We start from the raw sequence: 26,052 nt of genomic DNA on the forward strand, positions 1-26,052 counted from the left end.
ACTAACCTATCAGAGATGATGTGCCCATTAGAGCAACAGGGACATTACTATGGAAGGTAACTAAATGTTTACTAATTGGATTTGAAGCCTGCTTCAAAGGAGCAAATTTCATGCCTGGTACAATAATCTTAGCCAAAAGAGCGTGGGTAATATCATCTATTATTTTAACAATTGGTCTTGCTAGCATAAAGCCATCTAACTCTTTGTTTTTATACCTATGATCTTGGCTGCTCTGAACTTTGGTCAGAGATGCCTCTATTTGCAGTAGATAGGAGTCAATACAAAGATGCACAATTGGTTCAACTGCTGATAATAGCAGACTGAATGCTCAACCCTAAATGAGATACTTAGATCAACACCCCTCTTCCTAGCTCTTGGAACATCATCAAAGAAAAGGCACAAAGAATCTAAGAGTCAGTTGGAGAAAAAGGAGTTTTGTGAAATGCTTTCTTCTGGAATATGACATGGCTATATCACTCATGAACTCTAGCAGCTGTAGCCACTTGCACAAAATCAAACCAGCCAAAATTTCTGGCATAGGTGGGTAGATGATATCCAGATACCACTCCTTACTGAGGTGCTACAGGCAAGTGGTTAAATTTCTGAAGGACAGAGAATAATTTTTTGAGCATAAAAATGAAAGAACAAATGACTGAAACCATGTTTATATTAGTAGTCTTAAAACAGTAGTTTTCAAACTATGAGTCACGACCCTTTTGGGCATCAATGCCCCTTTCACAGGGGTCGCCTAAAGCCATCAAAAAAATACGAGCATTTATATTATGATTCATTAACAGAGGCAAAATTACAATCATGAAGTAGCAATGAAAATAATTTTATAGTTGCAAGTCACCAAAACATGCAGAAGTGTATTAAAGGGTTGCAGCATTAGGAAGGCTTAGAATATCTTAAAACCTTAGTACACTGATTACACCTGTAAGCACAAGAATCACTGGGGTACTTGTTAACCAGACTTGCTGGCCCTGGCCTAAAGTTTGTGATGAGGAGTCACACTTTCCTAAGAGCCTGATATTTAAAAAAGAGGAGTTTGAAAGTAGAGTTCGGAGTGACTACAGTCCCTGAACTTGCAGGGCTGTGTTTAAGAAGTCCAAAACTAAACAGGCTTGGTATTTTGTCTTATATTATTGCTATCTGTACGTGAAATACCCGAAAGGCTTATTAGAAAAGTCCCTGGGTACTAAGCCACTGTGTACGAATCGGTATCTTCATTTCTAATAAATTCACTGTACGCTGTTGCTCCTGGTCTGGAGATTGCATTCGCAAAACCACTACCTGGATATAAAGGTTTCAGTAACGATACTGGAACCTCATATTGCCTGTCTTAGTACTTGGCTCCAGAAAACTACTATGAATACAAAAACAGCTGGCAAATAAGGTAAAATTGTTATCACCTATAGTCTATGAACTTTGACTTTTTCTAACGTGATAGTTATTTTTGTCAACTTGGAGGGATTTAGAATCAGCATGGAAACAAAGGTCTAAGCAAATCTTTGAGGGAGTTTTTAGGCTGAGTTAATGTAAGTGGGAGAACATGGTCTAAACATGGCAAAGCAATTCCATGAGCTGACTGGACTGAATAAAAGAGTGTGGTGGTTTGAAAGAAATGGCTCACAGAGACTCAAATGTTTAAATGCTTGGATCCCAGTTGGTAGAACTGTTTTGGAAGGACTAGGAGTGGCCGTGTTGGAGGAAGTGTGCCACAGAAGGTAAGACTGTGAGGTTTCTATATTGAGCCAGTTTCAGTACGCTCCTTCTGTTTCCTGCTTTCTGAGCTGTGAATTCTCAGTTGCTGATACACCCAGGGTGCTGCTTGCTGGCCTACTACCCTGCCACCCTGCCACGATGGACTCTTAATTCTCTAAAACTGTAAGCCTAATTAAACACTTTCTTTGAGAAGCTGCCTTGGTCAATGGTGTATTATGGCAATAGAAAAGTAAGACAAAGAGTAAAGTGAGCTGAGCACCAGCAACCATATGGGGCTGTTTCCTGACTGCAGGCACAATGAGACCAACTAGTTCAAGCTCCTGCCATGACAGTCTAGATCTTGGAACCCTGAGCCATAATAAACCTTTCTTAGGTTGCTTTTTTAGTCAAAGTAGTAAGAAAAGTAAATAATACATTTACCCAAAATAGAAGCATTTTCTTAAACAAATCAGTATTTACAGCAGAGTTGCCTAACCTAACCAGAAAACAGAGAAAGTCTTCAATTTCAGGCTCTCAATATAATTTTTCCATTTCTGCTTTGTGTGTACTTCAGAGTGAGTTATAGTATTTACTTTAAAAAAAAAATTCGTAAAGCATTCCTGGCTTACAGAGTTGGATCAGTCTCTTTTAGTAAATTTTACAAACCTGCGGAGGGCTTAACACTTATTATCTCAACTCCTTCTGGCAAATCCAACTCTTTGCTGTAGACCATTTCAGAAAGAAGAGACAACTTGCTAGTACTCTGGAGATTTGCTCTGCAAGCCTGGAATTTCTGTGAAAATGGAGATAGGATCTTCTCTGGAGAGGAGGAATAATGTTCTTCTGGTAGCCAACTGGCTTCTGATATCTTTGTGTCTACTCTTTCATCTATAAAACAAAAAAACAGAATGAAAAACTAGAAGGTAACCCTTTAGGAATAAATATTATAATTGCTACTTTTAAATAAATAGCTAAAATATAAAAGATAATATTATAGACACATTAGTGACTATTTACAGGAAGAAAGTAAGAAAGTCACTTTTCTTTTGGTACTCTAAATAAACTACAGTTATCATCAGTATAGAAGAACAGTTTCAAGCTGGGTGTGGTGGTGCACACCTTTAGTCTCAGCACTTGGGAGGCAGAGGCAGGTGGATCGCTATGAGTTTGAGACCACCTTGGCCTACAAAGTGAATTTAAGAAAAGGGGAGGAAGAAGAAGAGTGGAAAGGGAGGATCTGACCAAGTAACTATATACATAGATGAAAAGGTAATAATCAGCCCACTATTTCTTATAATTAATATCTAACATTAAGATTAATATTATTTATAAGAACACACGGTCTGAAAAATTATTTTTCAGTTAAATATATTTGATATTTTATGAATTACATAATATGAAAATATATTTCTTTAAAAAAATAAAAGTCCTAAATTTTTCTAACTATGTATGCATACTTTGTTAAAATGTAGATCTACTTAAAACTACAAAAAAACAAAACAAGACAAAAAAAACAAAGACTTACCCAGTGAGACAGGAATTGACCTTAAGTGTAAATTCCACATGCGTAACAATGAACGGTTGTCTTGAGTGCACTCTATCACAACCAGATAGAACTTCTCAGAAAATCTATTAGGTGAACTGCCTGTTGACATTAGGGATATTTTTCATTAAGATAGATGGATGAAAAGGTATACTAAATATATGAAGTTAAAATAACTGTGTTGTATTGTTAGAGAAAAAAATGCAAAGCAGCATTATAGAATGTATTCAATGGCATTAGTACATAACTTTGGATTCATCTGAAAATTTAATTATATACATGCTTTGTGTCAATTTTCTTTTTCTATTTTTTAAAATTTATTTATTTATTATGTATACAACATCCTGGCTGCATGTGTGCCTGACAGAAGAGGGCACCAGATCTCATTATAGATGGATATGAGCTACCATGTGGTTGCTGGGAATTGTACTCAGGCCCTCTGGAAGAACAGTCAGTGCTTTTAACCCTCTGAGCCATCTCTCCAACCCTCAATTTGATTTTCAAAGTTTAAATTTTAAATGTTGAATTTGAACATTTTAACCTTAAAATTCCTATTATAGTCATTGCTACGGAAATGTTCACAGTGAGATCTCTCTCTCATTATGTCCTGGGATCAGTCTTCAATCTCAATCAAATCTTACTCAATCAGTCAATATATCATCAATACCTCCCTCTCTCACATACACAAACACTCACATATGCAATGATATAAAATCATAGAAAAAATATTTAAAAAGGTGAAAGCAACTATTATTAAGTACAACAAAACCTCTTGAAGCATTGACACTTGAACTTCCTCTATTATCAGATTGAACTTCCTGTTGCAATTGAACTCAAGCAGCTGTTGCCATCAAAGCAACATTTAATTGTACAAGTGAACTTGGCTAAAGCCTGCAGCAGGAAATACAGGAAATAAAAAAAAAATGGTGCTAGTAGAAATTTCATGGAGGAAGTTCCAAGAAGCTGCTGTCAGGGTCACCATCAGTGTCCAATTGGAAAAGGCAAAGGTATCAGAGCTAAACACAAGCTTACCAGTGCTCTGACCCTGTGAGAAGACAACAATGGCAAAACTGTGCAGACTGCCTAGGCTAGCCAAGGTCCACTGAATGAAAAATTCCATACATGTGCTGGGAGCCCACAAGAAAACAGGCCCTTAAAACCAAGAGTACAGTCCACACAAAGGCCAGGGAAACAAAAGCATTTTCTTACATCTCCATAGCTTCTTTACAATAGGGAGACTAGTGTCATGGTGCAACACCTTTAATCACAGCACTCAGGAGGCAGAGGCAGGCAGATCCCTCTAAGTTTAAGCCCAGCCAGATCTATATAACAAGTTCCAGGACAGCCTCAACTATATAAAGAGAACCAGTCTTAAAAGAAAAAAAAAAAGTACAAAAGGGCTTTGTAAATGTTTATTGCTGTTTTACTCTCCTTTATTATTTATTTTTCTTTCTTACTCTTTTCAGAATCTATTCCTCCTACTGTTACAGCTCCCAAAACCAAGCTCATCTAATTAACCAAACTCCCACATTTCTTTGTTTTAAAAAAGAAATTGATGTATTTATATATTTTTTAATGTATGAGTGCTCTGTTCACATGTATGCCTGCAGGCCAGAAGAGGGCATCAGATGCCATTCTAGCTGGTTGTGAGCCACCATGTGGGTACTGGGAACTGAACTCAGACCACTGGAAGAGCAGCCAGTGCTCTTAACCTCTGAGCCATCTCTCCAGCTCACTCCTACATTTCATAAAATGTTGAAATCAATTGCTAATACTGCTACGTATGACCTTCTCTTCTACTTCCCATTAACAACAATACTTATTACTAGTGTCACTGGATTGCTTACCTCTCTTATTTCCCATTCTTCTCATATATACTGTTAATATACACAGTACCACTGGGGTCCTTTTATGCCTAACCAACTGATATATTTTAAACATCTGTTTTACAGAAACATGCTACTCTATTATTAGAGTTAGTTAACCACGAGATACTGGCTGTTAATGTAGATAGTACTCAACCCATATAAGCAAAGCGGAGAAATAGAGCCCAGTGCCTAGAAAACCTGTCTAGCAATGAAAAACATCACCATAATTGTACTACAAGCTAGTCTCTCTTAAATACTACAAACTCATTCACTGAAAGAAAAAAACCTAAATTAAAAGAACAAAAACAACAGCAAATGCCAGAAGGGAAGATCCCAGAGAAGAAGAACCAAGGCAGCTGTCTCCTCCAAAAATTGTAAATCCCATATTAATGACCCATGATTAAAATAACCTAGATGAAATTCCAGATGCAAAATTCAAAGGAATACTTGTGAATACGGTAAAAGCAACTCAAAGACCTGAAAATTTTCAAAAAGAACATCAACAGCTGCATGAAATAAAGAAGTTAATGTAACACCCAAAATAGAATTTAATAAAGAAATAAAAAGTTGAGAAGAACCCAAGTCAAAATGATGATGGAAATGAAAAACATAATGGGTCAAATAAGTTCAGTGGAAAGTCCCACCAACAGAATGGATCATATGATGATAGACTATCAGGGTAAAATGAGAAAATGGAGGAGTTGGATCCTTCAGACAAAGACAATGACAACATGCAACATGCAGAAACACTGAAACTCATGGCAAGCCTACACACTACTGAAATATAAGAGAAGAATTAAATGTTAAAGGCATAACAAAAATTTTAATAAAACTATAGAAAAATCCTCAAATCTAGGGATGAAAGACCATCAAGACTCAAGAGAAACAAAGAAAACTAAACAGAAAGGACCAGAAAAAAACAAAAACAAAACAAAACAAAAGAAAAAAACCAACCCCATGTCATACTATATATATTAAACACTAAATGTACAGAACAAAGAAAATATATATGTAGCTAGGAAAAGGAGGGCCAATTGGCATGCAAAGGCAGGCCCATCAGAGTAACTGGTAACTTTTCAATCTCAACCAGAAAATCAAGAAGGGCTTGGATTGATTTGTTTAAAGGCCTGAAATACCACAATTGTACACCTGTCCTAACATACAGATTATTCCACTCAAACACCTACGTACTCCTCTCAGCACCCCACTGGAACTCCCCTAAAATAGAACACATTTTAGGAAACAAAGTAAGTCTCAACAAATGTAGAATAGTCCTGTAATTTGTCTGACCGCACAAGATAAAGCTAGAACTCTCTAAGAGAAAATATATAAACGCACAGCAAGCTATTCAATGATGAACGAGTCACTGAAAAAAATCAATACAGCAATAAAAGCTTTGTAAGACTAAGTGAAAATAAAGCCATAACATAGCCAAATGTAAGATGAAATCAGCTCTAAGATGGACATGTATAGCTCTGCAAACTTACTACATTAAAAAAAAATCAGAGATCTCAGCAAACAATGATGATGAACCTTAAGGTACAAGAGGAAAAAATAAGAAGAAATCAAAACCCAAACTAGTATACAGAGAGAAATAACAGCATCAATGCAGATAGTAATGAAATACTTTTTTTTTTTTTAAACACAGTGACTCAATGAAACAAAAAGTTGGGTGGTTGTTTTGTTTTGTTTTGAGAAGATAAGTAAATTTAGCAAGCACATACATGCACGCACACACACACAGATGACAGGTTTAAGATAGGGGTTGATCTTGCTAAATTTTTCGGAGCTGGAAAATTTTATTAGAAATTGAGAGAAGGGGTGTGGCGCTGACAAGCTGTAAATCTTGTCATTTGCTAGAAAGAGGTTGAAGAAAAAGAAGAGAAAAATACACACCTTTGAAAGTTAGTAGCTAAGAAATTAAGCAAGGTCAGCAGTGGAAGACAAGTACCACATGGCAAGGGTGGGGAACAACTTCAGGAAAAGTGAGGAAAAACATCCAGAGTGCTGAGGGAAGCATGCCCAGTTTTGACCAATATTTGAAGAAAAGAATAGAAGGCCTTGTGAGGTGGAGCACGCTTTTAATCTCAGCTCTATGGAAACTGAGGCAGCTATGAGTTTGTGGTCAATCTGGTTTATATAAAGACTCCAGGCCAGCTAAGACTACATAGTGAGACCCTGTCTGAAAAAATATGAAAGAATAGTCAAAAGGAAAATTCCAGCAACTACATAGCCAAGGAGCCACAGTGCTGCATGGCAGATGGCCCTGCAATGCTGCTTATATTTCTAGCGTATTTTTTTTTCAAAGACCTTTTGTTTTTATTTTTTATTTTTCTCCTTAAAACCAAATACATGTTCTACTAGTATTTCTTAAAATATTCAAAGAATTCATCTTTATTAATTATGTAACATACTATTTCTCATCACATCAAATTTTTTCCTTACCTGAATCCAATAAAATGTTATCTTTTCCCCGACTATTCTTCTCAAGGTTATTCAAAATGAAATCTTCTTGAAAAACATGAAGCAACTGGGTTTTTCTGCCATGCTAAGGTAAATAAATACCAACATAAGTTGACATAGGTGCAATTTACCTAATGCTAAATAGCAGAAAAATAATACTTACAAGCTTGGTAATGGGATCTAATGCAATAATGCATCCTGGTCTGGCTGTTGATTGCTGACTGACAATGTTAAACACTTCACCAACATATTTCTGTTTTTCAAAAAGAGGAAAAGATATCTTGTTAGTAAACAAAAAAACATATGAAACTTCAAACATAATTAAGATGAACAACAAATTCAAGTAGGTCTAAATATGGACCTACTAAAAATATAGAATTTTACTTAATAGAAATTACAAAGAAGTGAACACAATACAGCTCAATAGGAAGAGGGGAAAAGGCAATGCTTGGTTATTTAGGGGAAAATATTTTACATAAACCAAAGGAACAACAGCCTTCAACTTTCTGAATATACTCTAAGTATTGCCTTTAAAACATCAATTTTTCAGAGTATCATATTTATTTCTTTTGTTGTAGTACTGTGGTACTGATGAGACCCAAGGCCTTGCGCATGCTAATCATAGGCTGGTTTACTGAGCTACATCCCCTGTCTTAGTGTCTCTTTACTAGCCATCATAAGGATAGCTTTTCTACCTTACTAAAAGGTCTACTTAAATTAATTTTTTTGTGTGTTAGTGGGACTACAGATAGAACTCAGGGCCTTATGTAAAGCTAAGCAAGAGTTCTAACAACCAAATCAAAGTTAAAACATTAATTTTGACGTGAACTAACAACATAAGTTAACATCTTATTTCTATAGGTTGATTTTTTTTCATTTTTAAAAATTATGTGTATATATGCATATATTGGTATGTACATGTGAATGCAGATACCTACAGAGGCCAGAGGTGTTGAATACCCTGGCGCTGGAACTACCAAGTGACTGTGATGAGGGTACTGGGAACTGAACTAGAATCTTTGCAAGAGCAGCAAGTGCTCTTTAATTGCTCATATACCTCTCCAGTTCCCTTTGCTACCACACAATTTTTTTCATTGTTGTAATTGTGAGTGTGTGTGTCTATGTATGTTAAAGGCTGTGGGGGTGGCAAGGGGAGAGAGACAAAGAGACAGAGACAGTAAGCAAGAGCCAACACTTATGTGCCACAGTATGTCTACAGAGGAGGGATGGCAACCTTGGATGGTAAGCCCTTGCCTTCACCTTATTTGGAAATATGCCAAATTAGCTGGCTAGCAAGCTTCTTACAATAATGCACTGCAGCGCCCAGCTTTTACATGGTTTCTGGTAATCCAATTTCATGTAGCCAGGCTTGTGCAGCAAGCACTTTGCCCACTGAGCTGTCTCCTTAGCTCAAATGTACTGACCTATTGGGTCACTTAGATCCTCATGTACTGTGAAATTCAGTGCTCATTTCCAAGTCTTCACATACTTGACTTTTCAATAGCATTTCATCCTAGTGATCACTCTCTCCTAGGAATACTTGATTGTGCTTTTATAAAATATAATATAAACCACATTTTTAATATAATGCTCTATTCAATACCATTTATTTATATTCTCTCCTACTATAATTTTATTTCCCTGCGCAACTTTAAATTTATCACTACTTATTATTGTTGTTGTTCAGGATCTCTTTACACAGCCCTGGATGTCCTGTAACTCACTATGTAGAAAAGGCTAGCTTGGAACTCACAGAAACCTGCCAGTCGCTGCCTCCCAGGTGCTGGGATTAAAGGCATGTGCCATCATGCCTAGCCTCAGCTACTTATTTTCTAACTTCAGCTCATGCCTTCCTCTAAAATCAGAAGGCCACTTTATTGGACCTCTTGGATGTCCAACAGGCATCTCAAAATGAGTATGTCGAAAGCAGGCTTTTAAATTCCACCCTCCCAAACCTGCTGGCTCCATATTCTTTATTTCAACCATAGCAATTCTATTTTACACAAGGCTCACATAGAATTATGACAGTCATCTTTTTTCTCACATCCAAAATCCCATCTAATCCCATCTACTTACAGTCAAACTACATCTAAATTTTGGCCATTTTTTCAGCATTTCTAACATTAACACTCATTACTATTCTCAGTTCCTTATCTTTCTCCTGGACCAGTATAACTGTTTTTTATATTGAACTTTCTCATTCTACTCTTTTGCACATAGCTGGAATACACTCATCATATATTTAAAAAAAAACTATGTCAAATTATTATCACATTAGCATATTATTGAATGGTTTCCATGTCATTTTAGGCAAAAGTCCAAAATTGACTATAAAGGACTCCACAGGATCTGACCAGGCTAACTCTCAGCTTTTACCACTGACTGATCTTTCTTACTTTATTCCATAATGACCTCCTTAGTGTTTTATTACATAACCAACATGTTTTGGTTGCAGGGTCCATGAACAGATTAACCTTCTTTTAGGATCACTCTTCCTGTAGCCACGTGTCTGGCTCACTCAATTCCTTCATGTCTTTTCTATGAAGCCTTTCCGTGAACAGCAAGGGACACTCTCTATATCTCTTGCAATACTTGTACTTGTTACACAATATATTTTTAATCTAGTTCCCTTCCACTAACTATCTTGCTTCACTAGAATGAGCTTTGTAGTATCAGTTTCTGATTTTTTTTTCAGCTAAATCCCCATCAGTTAAAACAATGCTTAAAAAATAAAAGATCCTCAGTAAATGTCTCTTTCTACTAAAGGAATGTGTATGTGTATACATACATATACATATGCTTTGAAAAACATTGTTTTATAAAATTGTGCTTTAAAAAAAGTTATGGTCAAACAGGACTACAATAACCAATGACTGCTACTTTCACAATCTGAACTTTAAAACCAACTAGTTACTGCTGGTAACGTAGAGTTGAATGTCCTAGACAGGAAGCTTAAGCACAGCCTGAAGGCTGCCTCAGGAGATGTTTTTAAACACCAAAAAAGCCTGACATGCTGGCAAATGCCTACAACTAGAGCACACAGAAGACAAAGCCAAAAAAGCTATGTACTCAAGGCTAGCTTATGTCTCAAAAAAATTTTTTTTCTTTTCTTAAAGTCAAGCAGTCACCAACCCAAAAGAAAACAAAACAAAACAAAACAAAAAAAACACCTGACTAAATGCTAGAATTGAAAAAGGCAGAAATGTTCTCTTAGTGGGGTGCTCAGTAAAAACATTCAGTAGGCTTCTGCTAGTTAGGCTTACGAAGAAGAGAGCCTCTTCCATGGTAAAGTGTTATACTGGCATCCAAAGACTTGCTTGAGCCGCAACCAAGGCGAGGGCCATCCTCCCGCCCCAACGTTTAAGATTAAAATTCCACTCCTACTATTCTAGCTCCTTTTAAATACAGAGGAACCAACAGCTTCTACCATTGGTAGTCTCCATTTATTTCTGAGAAAAGAAACACATAACTAGACTTTTTGGGAGGAGGGGAGCCAAAGGAAAGGGCTGAGACTTGACCTCATGAACCACAAGCATACTGACATACATGCTCAATGACTGAGCTACACCCCCAGCCTAAAAACAATCAATGGGCTTAACTTTAAAACCACAGTTTTTAATGTGAAAAAATGTGAAAAAAAAAAAAACACAGTTAACAAAATACACTTATCTGTCACAAATATAGGTCACAATTCTATAACAGGCCAAGTAAGTATAGGTTAAGTATCTAAGAGCATCATAAAGCTAGTACTTACAGAAATTTCAGGGTTGGAAAGCTCATATAAAAGTTTCTTGGCATCAATAACTGCTTCATATAACCTCAGATATTGTCCATCACTAGCTACAAAGCATGCACTAGGAGAATTGCAGTATGCACCTAGAAAGTATTTATAAACATTTAAAATTTACACTTTCAGTAAATGTCTGAAAATCTAAATCACAGAAATGATAATCAGTTTGCTTACCTAGACAATAACTGGGTATAAGAGTAGGAAGCCAAGCCACATTGGAAAAGGCAGAAACGTGAAGAGAATTAATCCGGGCAAGCTCAGACACTCCTCCAGAAAAAGATAGCGGCCCAACTGGATCAACTCTCCAAAGAATAAGCTCACTATAAATTGCGTTGGGATCTTGAAATGACGTATCTACATTGTTTTTATTTTGCTGGGTCAAGGAACCTTCTTCAGTATTCACAGTGCCATGAGCTAGCTTTTGGTTATCAACATTTGGTGTCCTTAATGCATTATGGTGTGATGTTGTCAGTAATAATGGTAATACTGAGTGGCAAGCTAAATCATTAAGATGAAAACGATGACCACAATATCTAGATTTGTGGGAAATACTAAGAACTGTAGAAAAAGCAGATTCTTCAGCAAAACTAACCAGCCACTGATTCAAAGAACCATCAGCATGCTTTGAAATCATCATAACATTAGGGGTGAAAATACTCAATTTTAAGTTATTTGATGATTTACTGTGACCAGAGGAGATAAGCATTGATGTGGAACGAGTGAGACCAGTAGGTTTCTGTTTTCCTTGTTGAATAGCCAAGTCAACATTCTTGGTACAGGCGTACATTACTATGCTTTTACAGAGAGAGTTTGCATCACCTGTCGGAAAAGCTACAGGAATTCTGGAAACAAAGGACACCTAGAATTAAGAAAGCAGACATTAGAACATACAAAACACATGTTTCAAAAAGTTTTCACATTAAAAAAAAAAAAAAGTAACTCATCATAGATGATTAACAGTACCTGTACTTGACGAAACATACCAGGCTGGTATTCATCCAGCCAATCCACATGCCAAACTAGTAAAGAGCCATCCATAGGATGAATACTGAAGAGCATGTCTGCATTTTTACTCCACTCAGACAGAAGCACTTCAATCTGATGATCGATGGCAGCTGATGATAATGGTGTAAGACTTGAGTTTGGTAACACTTTATCTTCACACAATTCCTTCTTTTCATGATTTATTTTTAGATCATCAACACCATCATCTATTTCTATAAGTGAAAGAGTTCATGAACAAAGGGAATAAAGTAAAACTATCACTACCTATTAAGACAGAGCTTTTTAAATGAATTCAAGTGAAAACCAAACTTTTTGTATTAACAAGAAATAAGATTAATGAAGCTAGTAATCAGGCAGCTAACAGAGCTACGAACATACACAAACATGTACATCTTTACCTCTCTCAAAAAGCCCAGACTCTAATGCCCTCTCCTGAACTCTTGGATGAGGAATATAGAGGATATTTTTGAGAGGTTCAAATTTAAATCAAAAAATAAGAAAAAGCTTACAAATTGGTTAGAAAATGAGGTCACTTGGGACTCTCTCTTGCCAATGTAATCAGAGTGGAAGAGGTATGTGTCAGTTCTGAGGCAGAGAAATATTTGTGCCCTCTCCTCCTTCTCCACATCCACGGACAGAATGAATACAGAGGGGCTGAAGCCCCTATATACAATGCACTGTGGTGTTAGTGGTACAGATGTAAATATAATTGCCTTCCTCCTAAACCCAATGTTTCTCAACTCTAATGTATATATAGATCAGCTATATATTAAATCGCAGTTTCAGGGTGAGTAATTGTGTAGCATATGAGATTATGTATTTGATGTCATTAATCCATGTATGGTTTATCATAAACTAACAAGAACTTATAGGCTAAAAAATCTAAAAGAACAGAAAGTTGCGAAAAAAGTGACATGATCAAGAACATCCACACTGAGTTATCAAGTGAGTTAGTCCATATTTACATTATGCCATAATGACCTTGAAAGATTATCTGTTATAATAACTAGTTTTATGCTCATATGTAAACTACTTATATTTTATTGAAAAATTCAAATTTCACCCTTCTTAAATCTTTACCTTCATCAGATTTTACATCTGCCTGAATAGAGTCTTCTGCACTGGCCTCAGATGAGGGCTGTTCAAAACTTTTTCTAAGTTGCTGTAAGAAGACTTCCATGGACAAAGTAAAATGCAGCTCTTTATTATTTAACCAGTGTACCACAAAAGGCCCACACTTCTCTTCATTTTCATTTAAACTCAAAGATGTAATAGATGGAAGAAGTGGAATGTCTATAAAGAAAACAAATCACAAATTTAAAATTTTGAACCACTATAACATAGAATACACACTTTCTATTTTCATTATTGATGTTGCTTTTATTGAAATTATTGACACTGATTTACATTTTGTTTGAGAAAAACTTACCTACTTTTAAATATAACTTCTTTTTTACAGCTAGAAACAGCCTAGATGTCCATCAACTGATAGGCGGATAATGACAATGTAATACTTTTACATAATGCAATATTACTCAGCTATTTAATAAAATTATGCAATTCGCAGGCAAATGGATGACGCTGAAAAAATCATCCTGAGTGAGGTTATACAGGCCCCAAAGGGAAGGAAAATAGTGCATGTTTTCTCTAATATATGTATGTTAGGTTTTAAGTTTTTTATATGAGTGTTATAATCCAAACAACCACATCTATGAGGAACTAGGAACCAGGGAGAGAAAAGGATCTTTCAAAGAAGGGGAACTAGAACATCATGTTAAGAGAATGAAACTAGAATAGGGAATTAAGTGTCACGAGGGATGAGAAGACAGGGTAAAGGAGGAGATACAAGGAGGGACAACTAACACTAAGGACCAATTGAAACACCACATGGAGAGCCAGGCGTGGTGGTGCATGCCTTTAATCCCAGCACTTGGGAGGCAGAGGTAGGCGAATCGCTGTGAGTTCGATCGAGGCCAGCCTGGTCTACAGAGTGAGTCCAAGATGGACAAAGCTACACAGAGAAACCCTGTCTCAAAAAACCAAAAAAAACAAAACAAAACAAAAAAAAAAAACAAAAAAAAAACACCACATAGAAACCTCCTACTGTACAAATTTCTGAAAATACATATATGAAGGAACTGAAGTGGAGTCACCATACAATAGAAGAGACAATGCCCCAACTAGACATCTTTTTCCACCAGGCCAAACCTCCAGTGCCAGGAACGAATCTCATCTTACTGTTGATCAAATGGGGCCAGGAACCCTTCCTCTCTGAAATACCACAGGCTTCCACAACCTGACAATAAGGCTCTATTGTTGAAGACAAGACTCACTTGTGTTATCGAACAGAGAGAAACTAAGATGGTGCCCAAACAGAAGCTTTACGCCTACTGACTAGTGTTGGTGCTGAAAGGCACTCTATATATTATTGGAAGAGAACAGGAATTGTCAATATCACCCAGCCATGAGCCTTGTAACCTACAACAGCGACTTGCCTGCAAGATACTGGTGTAACAGTGACACAAATGTTATACAGATAATAACCAATCATTTTCAGATTGAATTTAAGGCTCATTCCATGAAATGGAACTCATATCTGACACTGTTAAAGTGGTCAAGAACCTAAAACAAGATAAATCATGGGCCTAGGAGAAAATCCATGACTATTCTGCTAAAACAACATAGCAATAAATGACTCCTAATGACATATTGCTTTACCCATAGATCAGTGGCTGACTCAACTCCTCATCAGAGAAGCTTCTTGCAGTAGACAGTAATTAACAAAGAGATCCACCAACTGGACAATGTGCAGAGAATGAGAGACTTTGTAGCACTTGGTCCTACATCAATGCCTCATCAAACCCCTCCCTTGAAGGTTGAAGGGTGTAAGCATAAGAGGAGGCAGAAGGATTGTTAAGAGCCAAAGATGATGAATGACTCCAAGAAAACAATGTCTTCCAGACACAACACTCACAGAGATCGTGGCAACACGCACAAGATCTTCAAGGTTCAAGCCAGATGGAGTCCCCAGTACTGAGAGGGAGAAAACGGACACAAAGTCCCAGCTCTAACAGAACAGTTCCTTGTAATCAATACCAGCTGGCAGAAGTTTTCTACAATGGAGTATCCAGAGCAGGCCCTATACCCAGAAGTAACTGGCCAACACAAAACATACTCCATTATCTTTTATAGGCTTTTTGTTTTGGTACTTTTATCTCATTGGTTTTTCTGTTTTGGAGGGTAGATGAGGTAAGTTTAACACAAACAAAAAATTGGATAGTAGGGAAGCTCTTGAGGAGTTGGAGGAAGGAAAAACATAATCAAAATATGAAAAAAATTAAATAAAAAAGATAAATATGTTCCTTAGCTTTATTTATTTATTTGGTTTTTTTCAAGACTGAGTTTCTTGTGTGTAGCCCTGGCTGTCCTGGAACACCGGCTAACCTCCAACTCACAGATCCACCTGCCTCTGCCTCCCAAGTGCTGGGATTAAAGGTATGTGCCACCACACCCAGCTGGCATTATTTTTATTTAAGTATTCAATTAAATATACTGAAGTAAAAATCAATCAGTTTCTAAAAGGTAGTCCCTAATAGAATTAAAGAAAATTCAAGTCTGTCATTTTAATGAAATCTGAATCACGCTGTTATCTCCAGAACTATCAAGGCTGCGATTAACTTAAGGAGTATAAACAATAGTCTCCAAATTAAGTTTTCTTCCATGATAAAAGATTTTTAAAAATCAATAGAATTATGTTTGATTTACTTATTGTTAAGATTATTATATATATGAGAAAAATTACTGCTGGCTTTTAGCAAAATATTCTAACAAAACTCAACCTCTTCTGCATCAATACTCCACTCAAAGAACATAATGTTATTTTTGTAACATATTTTCATGGTGAAAATGTAAGAACTAGAAATGAGAGAACATGTTACAAACTCCTTTCATATGGCTATAGACAATAAATAAACCCAACATTGAGTTGTGCTGTTAGAAAGGTAGCACCTAGAAAGAATCCAAGAGATCAAATTTATTAAGAATTCTCCATGCAGTCCAAACTAATTTCAAGATTATTTTGCTTTGACATGCTTTGTTTTTGTCTTAGTCGTTGTTCTATTGCTATGAAGAGACACCATGACCATTTAATTAGTGTTGCTTAAAGTTTTAGAGGTCAGTACATTATCATTGTGGTGGGGAACATGGAGGCATACAGGTGAACATGGTGCTGTAGAAGTATCTGAGAGTTCTATATTCTGTTCTATAGGAAGAGAGCCTGGCCTGGCTTTTCAAACCTCAAAGCTTATGCCTAGTGAAGCACTTCCTCCAACAGGTACACACCTAATTCTTCTAATCTTTTCAAATAGTGCCACTCACTGGTGACTAGGCATTCAAATATGAGCCTATGGGGATCATTCTTATTTCAAGTCACCACAGTTTCCCAAGGTGCTCTACCATTTAAAGAAAAATTTAATTGTCCTTATAGGAAGCTTGTCAAAGAGATGCTACACTCAAACTTAGGGTTCTTCTCTCAATAATCTTTAGGCTTTTTTTTTTTTTTTTGAGACAAGGTTTCTCTGTGTAGCCTTGGCTGGCCTGAAACTTTTTTTGTAACCAGGCTGGCCTCGAACTCACAGAGATCCACCTGCCTCCCAAGTGCTGGGATTAAAGGCATGTGTCATCACGCCTGGTGAACTATAGATTATTCTCAAGCATCAGTTATGCATAACCACATGCCTGGTGAACCATAGGTTATTCTTAAGTATCAGTTAAGCATAACCAATTTCCATGTAGCTGGAAATTTCAGTATTGCATTTTTCAAGGATAGATGCGAAGACTTCCTATTAGGACTCTAGGTGAGAGAAGTATGGGAGAATGGGGAAATAGAAGGATCCAGAGGGTCCTAAAAACCTACAAGAAGAACATTATGACAGGCGGATCTGGACCCAGGGGGTCTGCTCAAATTACTGCACCAACCAAGGACAATACATGCAGTAAACATTGAACCCCTACTAAGATCTAGCCAATAGACAGGATATTCTCCACAGTTGTGTGGAGAGCAGGAACCGACTCTGACATGAACTCTGATGCCTCATATTTGACCACTTCCCCTTGGTGGGGAGGCCTGGTGGCACTCACAGAAAGGATAAGCAGGCTACCAAGATGAGGCTTGACAGGCTGTGACCATATGGTGGGGGAGAAGGTCCCCTACTCTCACAGACCTAGGGGAGGGGACTAGGATGAAAGAGGGAGGGAGGGAGGAATGGGAGGATACAAGTGAGGGGACAACAATTGAGATGTAATCTGAATAAATTAATAAAAAAAAGAAATATAGCAATAGAATCAACTTGGTTTGTTCTAAGAAAAGGGACTAAAATATAGAGCTCAAAGGAGCCACTTATTTCCACTTTCTACAGAGGCTGTATTAATTATATGCAAGTATTAACTTTTTTTTTTTAAGGAATATTTTGAGATAGTTCTTTAAAGTGCCTCGGCTATGGCCCTGATTTCTATATTCAGAGAAAATATTTACTGAAATTTTAAGAACTTAGATCTCCAAATTCATAAGTATCCAGATGGTGTTGATTAATTAGTCTTTCTAATAATACATATTTCACTATAAAGATAATTACCTGTGGCTGGGTTGATGCTGGCTGCAATATGGAAGTGACAAAGTGCATTGGCATGCAGTGGTGTATTCCTGTGAACATGGTGAGGATCCTGTTGATGAGGCAGATAGCCAGTATGCGCTACAAGAGCAAGTGATCTCCTCCGACCTCTACGGAAAGTTCTCAGATTTACCTATATAAATAAAAACAAAGTAAAATGACTGCTACACTATGACTGTTGGAATATATGTGCTATTTTATGTAATTATATATGTAAAAAAATACCTCTCCATTTTATCAAATTTGGATATTGAAGAGTAAGTATCTGTCTGACGCTTCTCATATTTGTTTTTCAACAGTTTCCAGAACTGTTATCATTTTGTTACAGGTTAAGCTACGATTAATCTCATAATTAAAAATAGCTTATGAGTTACCAAAAAAATTCTAGCTTCCTCTTTTCACATTTGTATTTCAACATCTAAGATCAATTTCCAGAACTAAAAAGTAAAAGAATAAAAACAAACCAAACAAAAACCTGAAAAGCTAACAAGGTGGGCATAACAGTAGACACTTGCATCTCAGTAAGTGGGAGAGATGCAGGAAGAGCTCTGAATTCTAAGCTGGCCAGTGGTGCTATATAGTCAGACTCTGTCTCCAAAAACAAAACAAAGTGCCAGCCAAGACCTGTCTGTATACTGTTTTCTCCACAGCTATTCCCTGTAACTATGAATGACATTACCATCACATACCAGGTTATCCAATTTTTAAAAAGCATCATTCTTCATAGTGATCACTTTATCTGATCTCATGTGGTATCTGGCTTAAACACTGCTGTTTTAATATTAGTTCATAGCATGAAATAGTTAATATAGAACCTAGCTAAGGTTTCTAAGTAGTAAGAAGCAGAACAGAATACGGATTTGTAGTCTAACGCTTTGTTATGTGACTGTTATACAAAGCCACTGAATATGACACACAGCTCAATTATATTCTGAGCCATTAGAAAGAGTGTTCAGTTGGGCATGGTGGCACACGCCTTTAATCCCACCACTCAGGAGGCAGAAACAGGTGAATCTCTGGGACTCTGAGTCCAGTCTGGTCTACAGAGTGAGTTCCAGGACAACCAGAGCTACATAGTGAGACCATGTTCAAAAAAGGAAAAGGAAACAAAATTGCTCTATACGTTTTAGTATTAAGAAAAGACTTAAGACACCAGGTGTGGTGATGCGTGGCCTTTAACCCAGCACTCAGGAGGCAAGAAAAGAAGTAGGTGGAACTCTTGAGTTTCAAGCTAATCTGGCGTACAGTGTTAGACTAAGAACCCTGAGTTCCAGGCCAGCCAGTGCTACAGGAGAAACTGTCTAGAAAACAAAGTAAAACTGAAAAGAAACAGAAAGAAAATACTGACTCAGTATTTCTATTCTGTTCGGAATGAGAAACGGTCTCACATTTCCCAGACCAAGAGATGAAGAAAGGATGACTGACTCGATCAGCCTGGAGCTACAGTGTAAGATTTTGTTTCAAAAGAGTAAAAGTATTCTATATTCAATTAGCCCAAACATCAAAATTTGACTTTTACTGTCAACACTTGTAAAATAAATAACTGTGTTCTGGTAGGTCTACAAATAACAAACAGTACAGCAAAATATAATAAATAAATCTATCTTACGCTCTAGGAGAAAATATATTTTTATAATTGAATCTTTACACTCTCAGATTTTACATTTGCTAAGTCAATTGTTATCATCACTTTGCTACTGGTTAAGCTAAGATTAATCTCATAAATAAAGATAGCTTAGGTGTTACAAAAAATACTTAATTTTTTAGTAAGATAAAATGAACACTTCTAAAACCTGTTTCCTAAGATATACTATTTCTTATAATATTATTATATAACCAAAAAAGACACTGTATAAAAAGATTAAAGTCTGTAGGAAACACATAATTAAAAACACTTACTTCTAGAGCACTTTGAACTCGGTCTTTACTTGAAGCATTTCTCTTGAAGTTGTTTGTTAAATTAATTGATTCACACCAGTGGTTGCAGTCACTTTCATAGAGCAAGCAATCATTTGGTAAAAATGTTTCTACCCAAAGACGACACACATTATCTTTACAGCAAGTCAACAGTACGTTACATACAGAAGCCCTGAGAAACAGAAATATTTCAGAGACAATATTAACATAGCACTGCATCATAATATTCTGCAGTGTTTCTATACATATTTAAACACGTAACTAATATTAACAAGAGAGCTAGGGTTTGATTCTCAGCAGCAATTAGGTCCAGTTAGCTCCAGTTCCAGGGACCCCAATACCCTCTTTGGCCTAAAAGGGCACTGCACAGATATGTATGAAAACAAAACAACCATACATATAAGGGGGGGGGGCGGGAGGAAGGGAGGGAGGGAGGGAGAGAGAGAGAGAGAGAGAGAGAGAGAGAGAGAGAGAGAACACACATGTATATTGATTTCACAAAAGAAAATGTTTGCCAACCTATTTCTTCTGTCTAGAAGAAAACAGCCTTTATTACAATAATCTAAGATTTTTATTGCATCTAAAGAGCAATGACTTAGATCAAGTCATAATTCCTCAGTTGACAAGCACAAAATAATGTTCCTAATAAAACTTACCTATTTATTCAGTGACTGACCATTATTTTTAACTATTCCATAACACTCAAGTTTTACTTTCTGCAAAGCCATTAAGAAACCGATGTAATCGTACAGTATACTTATCCTCTCCTTGCCTACCTAGGCCCAAAGCAGTTGATCTGCAAGAGAATTCGTGATTGCCCTACACAAGCCACATCTATCCTTAGCAATCCTGGACTTCCAGTTAGTTCCTTTTATAACATCCTCAAAATAAAAGTATATATAGGTATGTATTATCAACAAAGAAATCTTCTATCAGGTAATTTGGCAAATGAAAGGAAAGAATGGAAGGAAAGGAAGGAAACAGAGAGAGAGACAAGGAGGAAGGGAAAGAGGGTAGTAAAGCCAAGAACAGAAAGGAGAAAAACTAAGAGGAATGAAATAAAGTATTCTACCATAACCACCTTGTCATTCATCTCTGTGATTAAAAAGAGCAAGCTGCACAAAATAAAAGAAAAAACAGTGTTTTGTCTCCAACTTCCCCAGTCCATCCTCCCACCTCCCCCCACCCCCCTCCCGCCTAGTCCTCTCACCCACCTTTCTGCCTATTCTTCTGCATCCTTCCTTCCCATGACTTCTCCATTCTTCCCTTTCTCTCCCCTCTGACACCATTCTGTACTCTCAGCCTCCCTAGGCCATAGCTTCTTTTTATCTCCCCTCCATCTGGCCCCTCACCTCTCCTATAACATGCTTTTTTGATTTCTTCCTGAACCTCTTCCTTCTTACTCATCACCCTAACATTCATCCATGCCTTGCCATTGCCCACTTCCTTTCTTCTATCCTTTGCCTATATTTATTTCCTCCCTCTAATATGTTTGCATACATATGTACATCATAGCAATGAAAATAAAAGTAAGCAAATATAACAAGAAGAAAATAAATCAAAAGACAATACCAAAAGTCCAAGGTTCATATGGTCAATGAATAACTAGAAGAGTAGAAACATTTATAAAACAAGGCAGTAATGAAAGGGTAGGATACATGAAGCAAACAACTAAAGAGAAATAAAACAAATTATGGAGGTCCCAGCTCAAAAGCAGGAGAGCAATAATTTTAATATGTATATAGCTTCAAATGACTCCTCAGGATATCTATGGTCAATATAATCAACTGGCAGGTAATATACAAAGGGTATAGAGAAATTGCATTTCTTTGGCAATCTCCCTTGCTGCCTTCTTAGTTAAACTGTCCTCTAAGTACCTCACACTAATAGACTGGAGCTCCCCTTCCTCACTTCTCTATAATATTTCTTATTCCATTGGCCGTCTATCACAGTGATTTTTAACCAGCCTAATGCTGTGACCTTTTAATACAGCTTCTCACGGTGACCCCAACCATAAAATTATTTTCACTACTTCTTCACAACTGCAATTTTGCTACTTTTATAAATTGTAATATAAATGTGTTTTCCAATGGTAGGGTCATTTGCCACCCCAAAGGGGGCACGACCCACAGGTTGAGAATAGCTAGCCTATCATATTGATACAGAGCCCACACAACACACAAATGCAATACGATAGATTTAGCCTCACAGAAAGCAACCCTGTGATGGATTACATATCCCCAACATGGCCTATACTGATGATGAAACAAGCTAAGATGGTTTTACAACTTCTTATCACTACCCAATTTTTGGAAGTTCCTGCAGGATATCACCAAACCTCCCAACCTGACCTATATTCCTCACTTTTTAGATAGTAAAGCATATGCTCATACACAAACACGTCTACTCTTCTTTCTCAATTCAACAGTCTCTCTGCAGTCAACTCTTTTTTTTAAAGTTTTCTTTTCAAGACAGGATTTCTCTGTGTTAGCTCACTTTGTAGACTAGGCTGGCCTCAAACTCACAGAGAACTGCCTACCTCTGCCTCCCAGGTGCTGGGATTAAAGGTGTGCGCCACCACACCCAGTGCATTCAACTTTTTTTAAAGACAGGGTTTCATGTATCCCAGGATGGATATAAAGCACTCTCCAGCAAGAATCACTTTGAGGGGCTGTAGAGATGGCTCAGTGGTTAAGAGCATCAGCTGCTCTTCCAGAGGACCTGGAAATTCCCAGCCCCCACATGGCAGCTCACTCCTCTCTGCATTTCCAATTCCAGGGAACCTGACATATTCAGACATAAATGCAGTCAAAACACCAAAGCACATAAATAAATCTTGAAAAAGAATGACTTTGAACGTGTGATTCTCCTGCTTCTACTTCTGAAGAGTGTATGTATCCTAGGCTTGATCTTCAAAGCCATGCTAAAAAGGAAAAAAGAAGACGGGTGCAGTGGCACACGCCTGTGAGTTTGAGGCCAACTTGGTCTACAAGGCAAGTCCAGGTCAGCCAAGGCTACACAGAGAAGCCTATCTTGAAAAAACAAAACAAAACAAGGGAAAAAGAAAGAGGAACACACTATAACTTAATAAAATGGCCAAAGGTAGGAGAGTAACTATTGCTTGATTGTTATTTGCAGGTATTCCTCCCTAAATGTCCCAGTTTCAGGCATCTGCTTCAGTCTGTCATCAACTATGTCAAAACTTAAGTAAGTCAATCCTCAAAACATTCAGCAATGCATAAGCCTATTTAGAACTGTGATGGCTATAACATCAGCAAATGAGAATATTCATTTATTATGTATCAGAAGAAATTAGTTTCTATAAAATAGTATTCTTCAGATAGGTTTAAAAGACAAATTTGTGATAACCAAGCTAGAGTCACTCACAACTTTTTTTTTTTTTTTTTTGAGACAGGGTTTCTCTGTGTAGCCATGGCTACCCTGGAACACAATCTGTAGACCAACCTGGCCTTGAACTCACAGAAATCAGCCTGCCTCTGCTTCCTGATTGCTGTGCCACCACTGCCCAGCAAACTCACAACTTTGAAAGAAGTAAGACACCCACAATGAAGATCATTTATTCAAAACAGTTTTATATATGTAGGCAACAGAGTTCTAGAACTTAAGTGAATCTGAAATGACACTCCTTTCGCTGACAATGTTCATTACTCATATCATTGTCTCTTAGCTTGAAGACTGATACAAATTAAAACAGAACCATTACTTTTCCTAGACTTTCTCATCTACACTAAACTTGGACGAGAGAGCTAGGATAAGGGCAGTAACTTGTATACTATAGCTCAAAAAATCTAAGCATATATCCTGTTGGTCCAAAAGAGCAAAATAAAGTCAAGCAATGACTTAGGTACATCACCACAGTACTATTTGAACATCCCAAATGCTGAAACTTAGCAACAAAAACATAAGAGACCGATAAGCAAATTAGCAATGCCATTTAGTATAATATGGACTTCTAGATATACCTACTAGATCTATGTAACTTACCATAGGAACACATAACATTTCTATGTGATAGCAAGTTTTTAAAGGACTACAAAAAAGAAAACAAGTACTAACCTAAACAAATATTTGAGCTTGTATGAGTTAAACTGAGCTTATATTAGGTTAAATTAATACCTAATTCAACGTAAGATAATATAAAAAATTAGCCCTATTTTCCTCAAAGGTGTCCTTTGAATAAAGAGTATTTTGTTTTTTTAAAAAGAAGGCTAGAATACAATAAGAAGTACAAAATGAAAATGGTAGCTGTCAAAAAAGCTAACACAAATAGCAATCTGTATAAGAATTATACTGCAACACAAAACATAAGAAAAAATATGTAGAACTCTATGACAAAAGCATCTGACCTAGAAATAAATTATCTTGGTCTGAAATTGACTTTGAGGTTCGTATGGTAAACATTAATCACACTTGATCCATAGCCAGACACATGCAGCCAGGCACAATCAACTATTACCCTAATCTTCAAAGGTTCAAAGTAAGAAAACTAGTTAAAGTTGGTGATGGTCTCTTAATACACAGTGAAAACACACCAATCAACTGACCTCGGCATATATTTGCTTGTTTTACGCCAAGAAAATCCATTTACAGCTCGTGGATGGGCCAGGTACACAAAAGAAAAGTCAATTTCTCCTTGGGACAGTGTTTCTGAATTTTTATCTGGAGAGGTAACAGCTGGTCGCCAGTTTTCTACATTATACCACACCTTTAGAAGACAGTCATCCTAAGGAATAAACAAAAAAGCATCCAGTGACTATAAAATCACAAACGTTAGTCAAGAAAGCTAAAATTAAGGGCTTCTTTTCCTTTAAGCCAAAAATCAAGTGAGAGTACAATATTAAGCTGCCATTGATGGCATACCCCTCAAACCATGGAAGAGGCATCTGTGATACACAGTAAGTTCCAGGCCTGCCAAGGCTACACAGTGAGACCCTGTCTTAAAAGAAACAAACCAAGCCAAAACAGGTAAACAGAAAGAAAGCAGTAATACCACCAAATTATAGAGTATAGAGATAACTGGGATAGAGGGAAAGGCAGTTCATGAATTGTCATTTTTAAAGAGAATGTTAAAAATGAAAATAATTATTTAAAAAGTAATATTACATAAAATGATTTTACTTTAGGACATTTGTTACAAGCCTTCGAACCCCAGAATCCACATGCTAGGAGAGAACAAACTCTGCAAACTGTCATCTACATACATTGCATACATAGATACATACGTGTACGTGTACACACACACACACACACACACACACACACACACACACACACACAAAGAGTAAATGGTAAAAATAAAGTATTGTGGGGGATGGAAAGATGGCTTAGAGGTTAGGAGTACTGTCTGCTCTTCCAGAGACCCTGAGTTCAATTCCCAGCAACCATATGGTGGCTAAGAACCATCTATGATGAGATCTGGCACCCACTTCTGGCAGGCAGTCACACCATGCAAGCAGAACTTGTATATATAACAAATAAATCTTTAAAAAATAAATAACTAAAGTATTGTAAGTTCACCCTTGTTCACACTTAGCTGGGGAAGTAAAGGGCGAAGATACGGAGAAATTAGTACTAGGCTCCATTTTATCAATATTTGAATTTCAATCAGAATAAATAGCTCATAGTGAGACCTTGTCTCAAAAAAAGCTACTAAATTAATAAATAACTCAAGCTTTACTGGGTTTTTAAGAATATCTCACACTGTTTCCTTTGTGCCATGAGAACAGTAATTTTAGATGACTAGTGGTTTAGGATCTGCTCTATAAAGCAATAATTGAAAATAATCTCAAGAAAATATGCTGTTGAGAAACGAACTGACAGTAACAAAAGTACATGTACATGAACACACACACAAACACACACAAACAAAAACAACAACAAAAACAAAACAAAACAAAACTGGTCCCCAGTTTCCCTCTAACAAAACTTTTATAAGTTTTATACTTTAAACAAACCCAGACATGTATTTTAACTAAGAGGTAATAAACTAACTTTTGCTCATGATTATACCCTACACGCAAGGCACTCAGCCTGTCATGTCATATCCACTGTTTAACTAGCCCTATGATTAAG

At 36.8% G+C, this 26,052-nt stretch overlaps 1 protein-coding gene across 4 annotated transcripts in view; it reads right to left on the reverse strand.

The window, feature by feature from the left end:
* The window catches only part of DMXL1 (Dmx like 1), a 131,949-nt gene that overhangs the window by 80,983 nt on the left and 24,914 nt on the right, over window positions 1-26,052 (reverse strand). For all 4 annotated transcript variants that reach the window (XM_084779742.1, XM_084779739.1, XM_084779741.1 and 1 more), the window contains exons 7-17: window positions 24,525-24,703; window positions 19,942-20,131; window positions 18,007-18,175; window positions 13,454-13,666; window positions 12,332-12,585; window positions 11,543-12,227; window positions 11,333-11,454; window positions 7,742-7,831; window positions 7,561-7,663; window positions 3,230-3,349; window positions 2,371-2,592 (exon numbers count right to left, since the gene is read on the reverse strand). In XM_084779742.1, the coding sequence (XP_084635868.1) occupies window positions 2,371-2,592; window positions 3,230-3,349; window positions 7,561-7,663; window positions 7,742-7,831; window positions 11,333-11,454; window positions 11,543-12,227; window positions 12,332-12,585; window positions 13,454-13,666; window positions 18,007-18,175; window positions 19,942-20,131; window positions 24,525-24,703 (2,347 nt within the window). The remainder of the gene's footprint in view (window positions 1-2,370; window positions 2,593-3,229; window positions 3,350-7,560; window positions 7,664-7,741; window positions 7,832-11,332; window positions 11,455-11,542; window positions 12,228-12,331; window positions 12,586-13,453; window positions 13,667-18,006; window positions 18,176-19,941; window positions 20,132-24,524; window positions 24,704-26,052) is intronic.

This window comes from Acomys minous (genome assembly GCF_964271855.1).
Source record: "Acomys minous genome assembly, chromosome: 4".
Taxonomy (NCBI): domain Eukaryota; kingdom Metazoa; phylum Chordata; class Mammalia; order Rodentia; family Muridae; genus Acomys; species Acomys minous.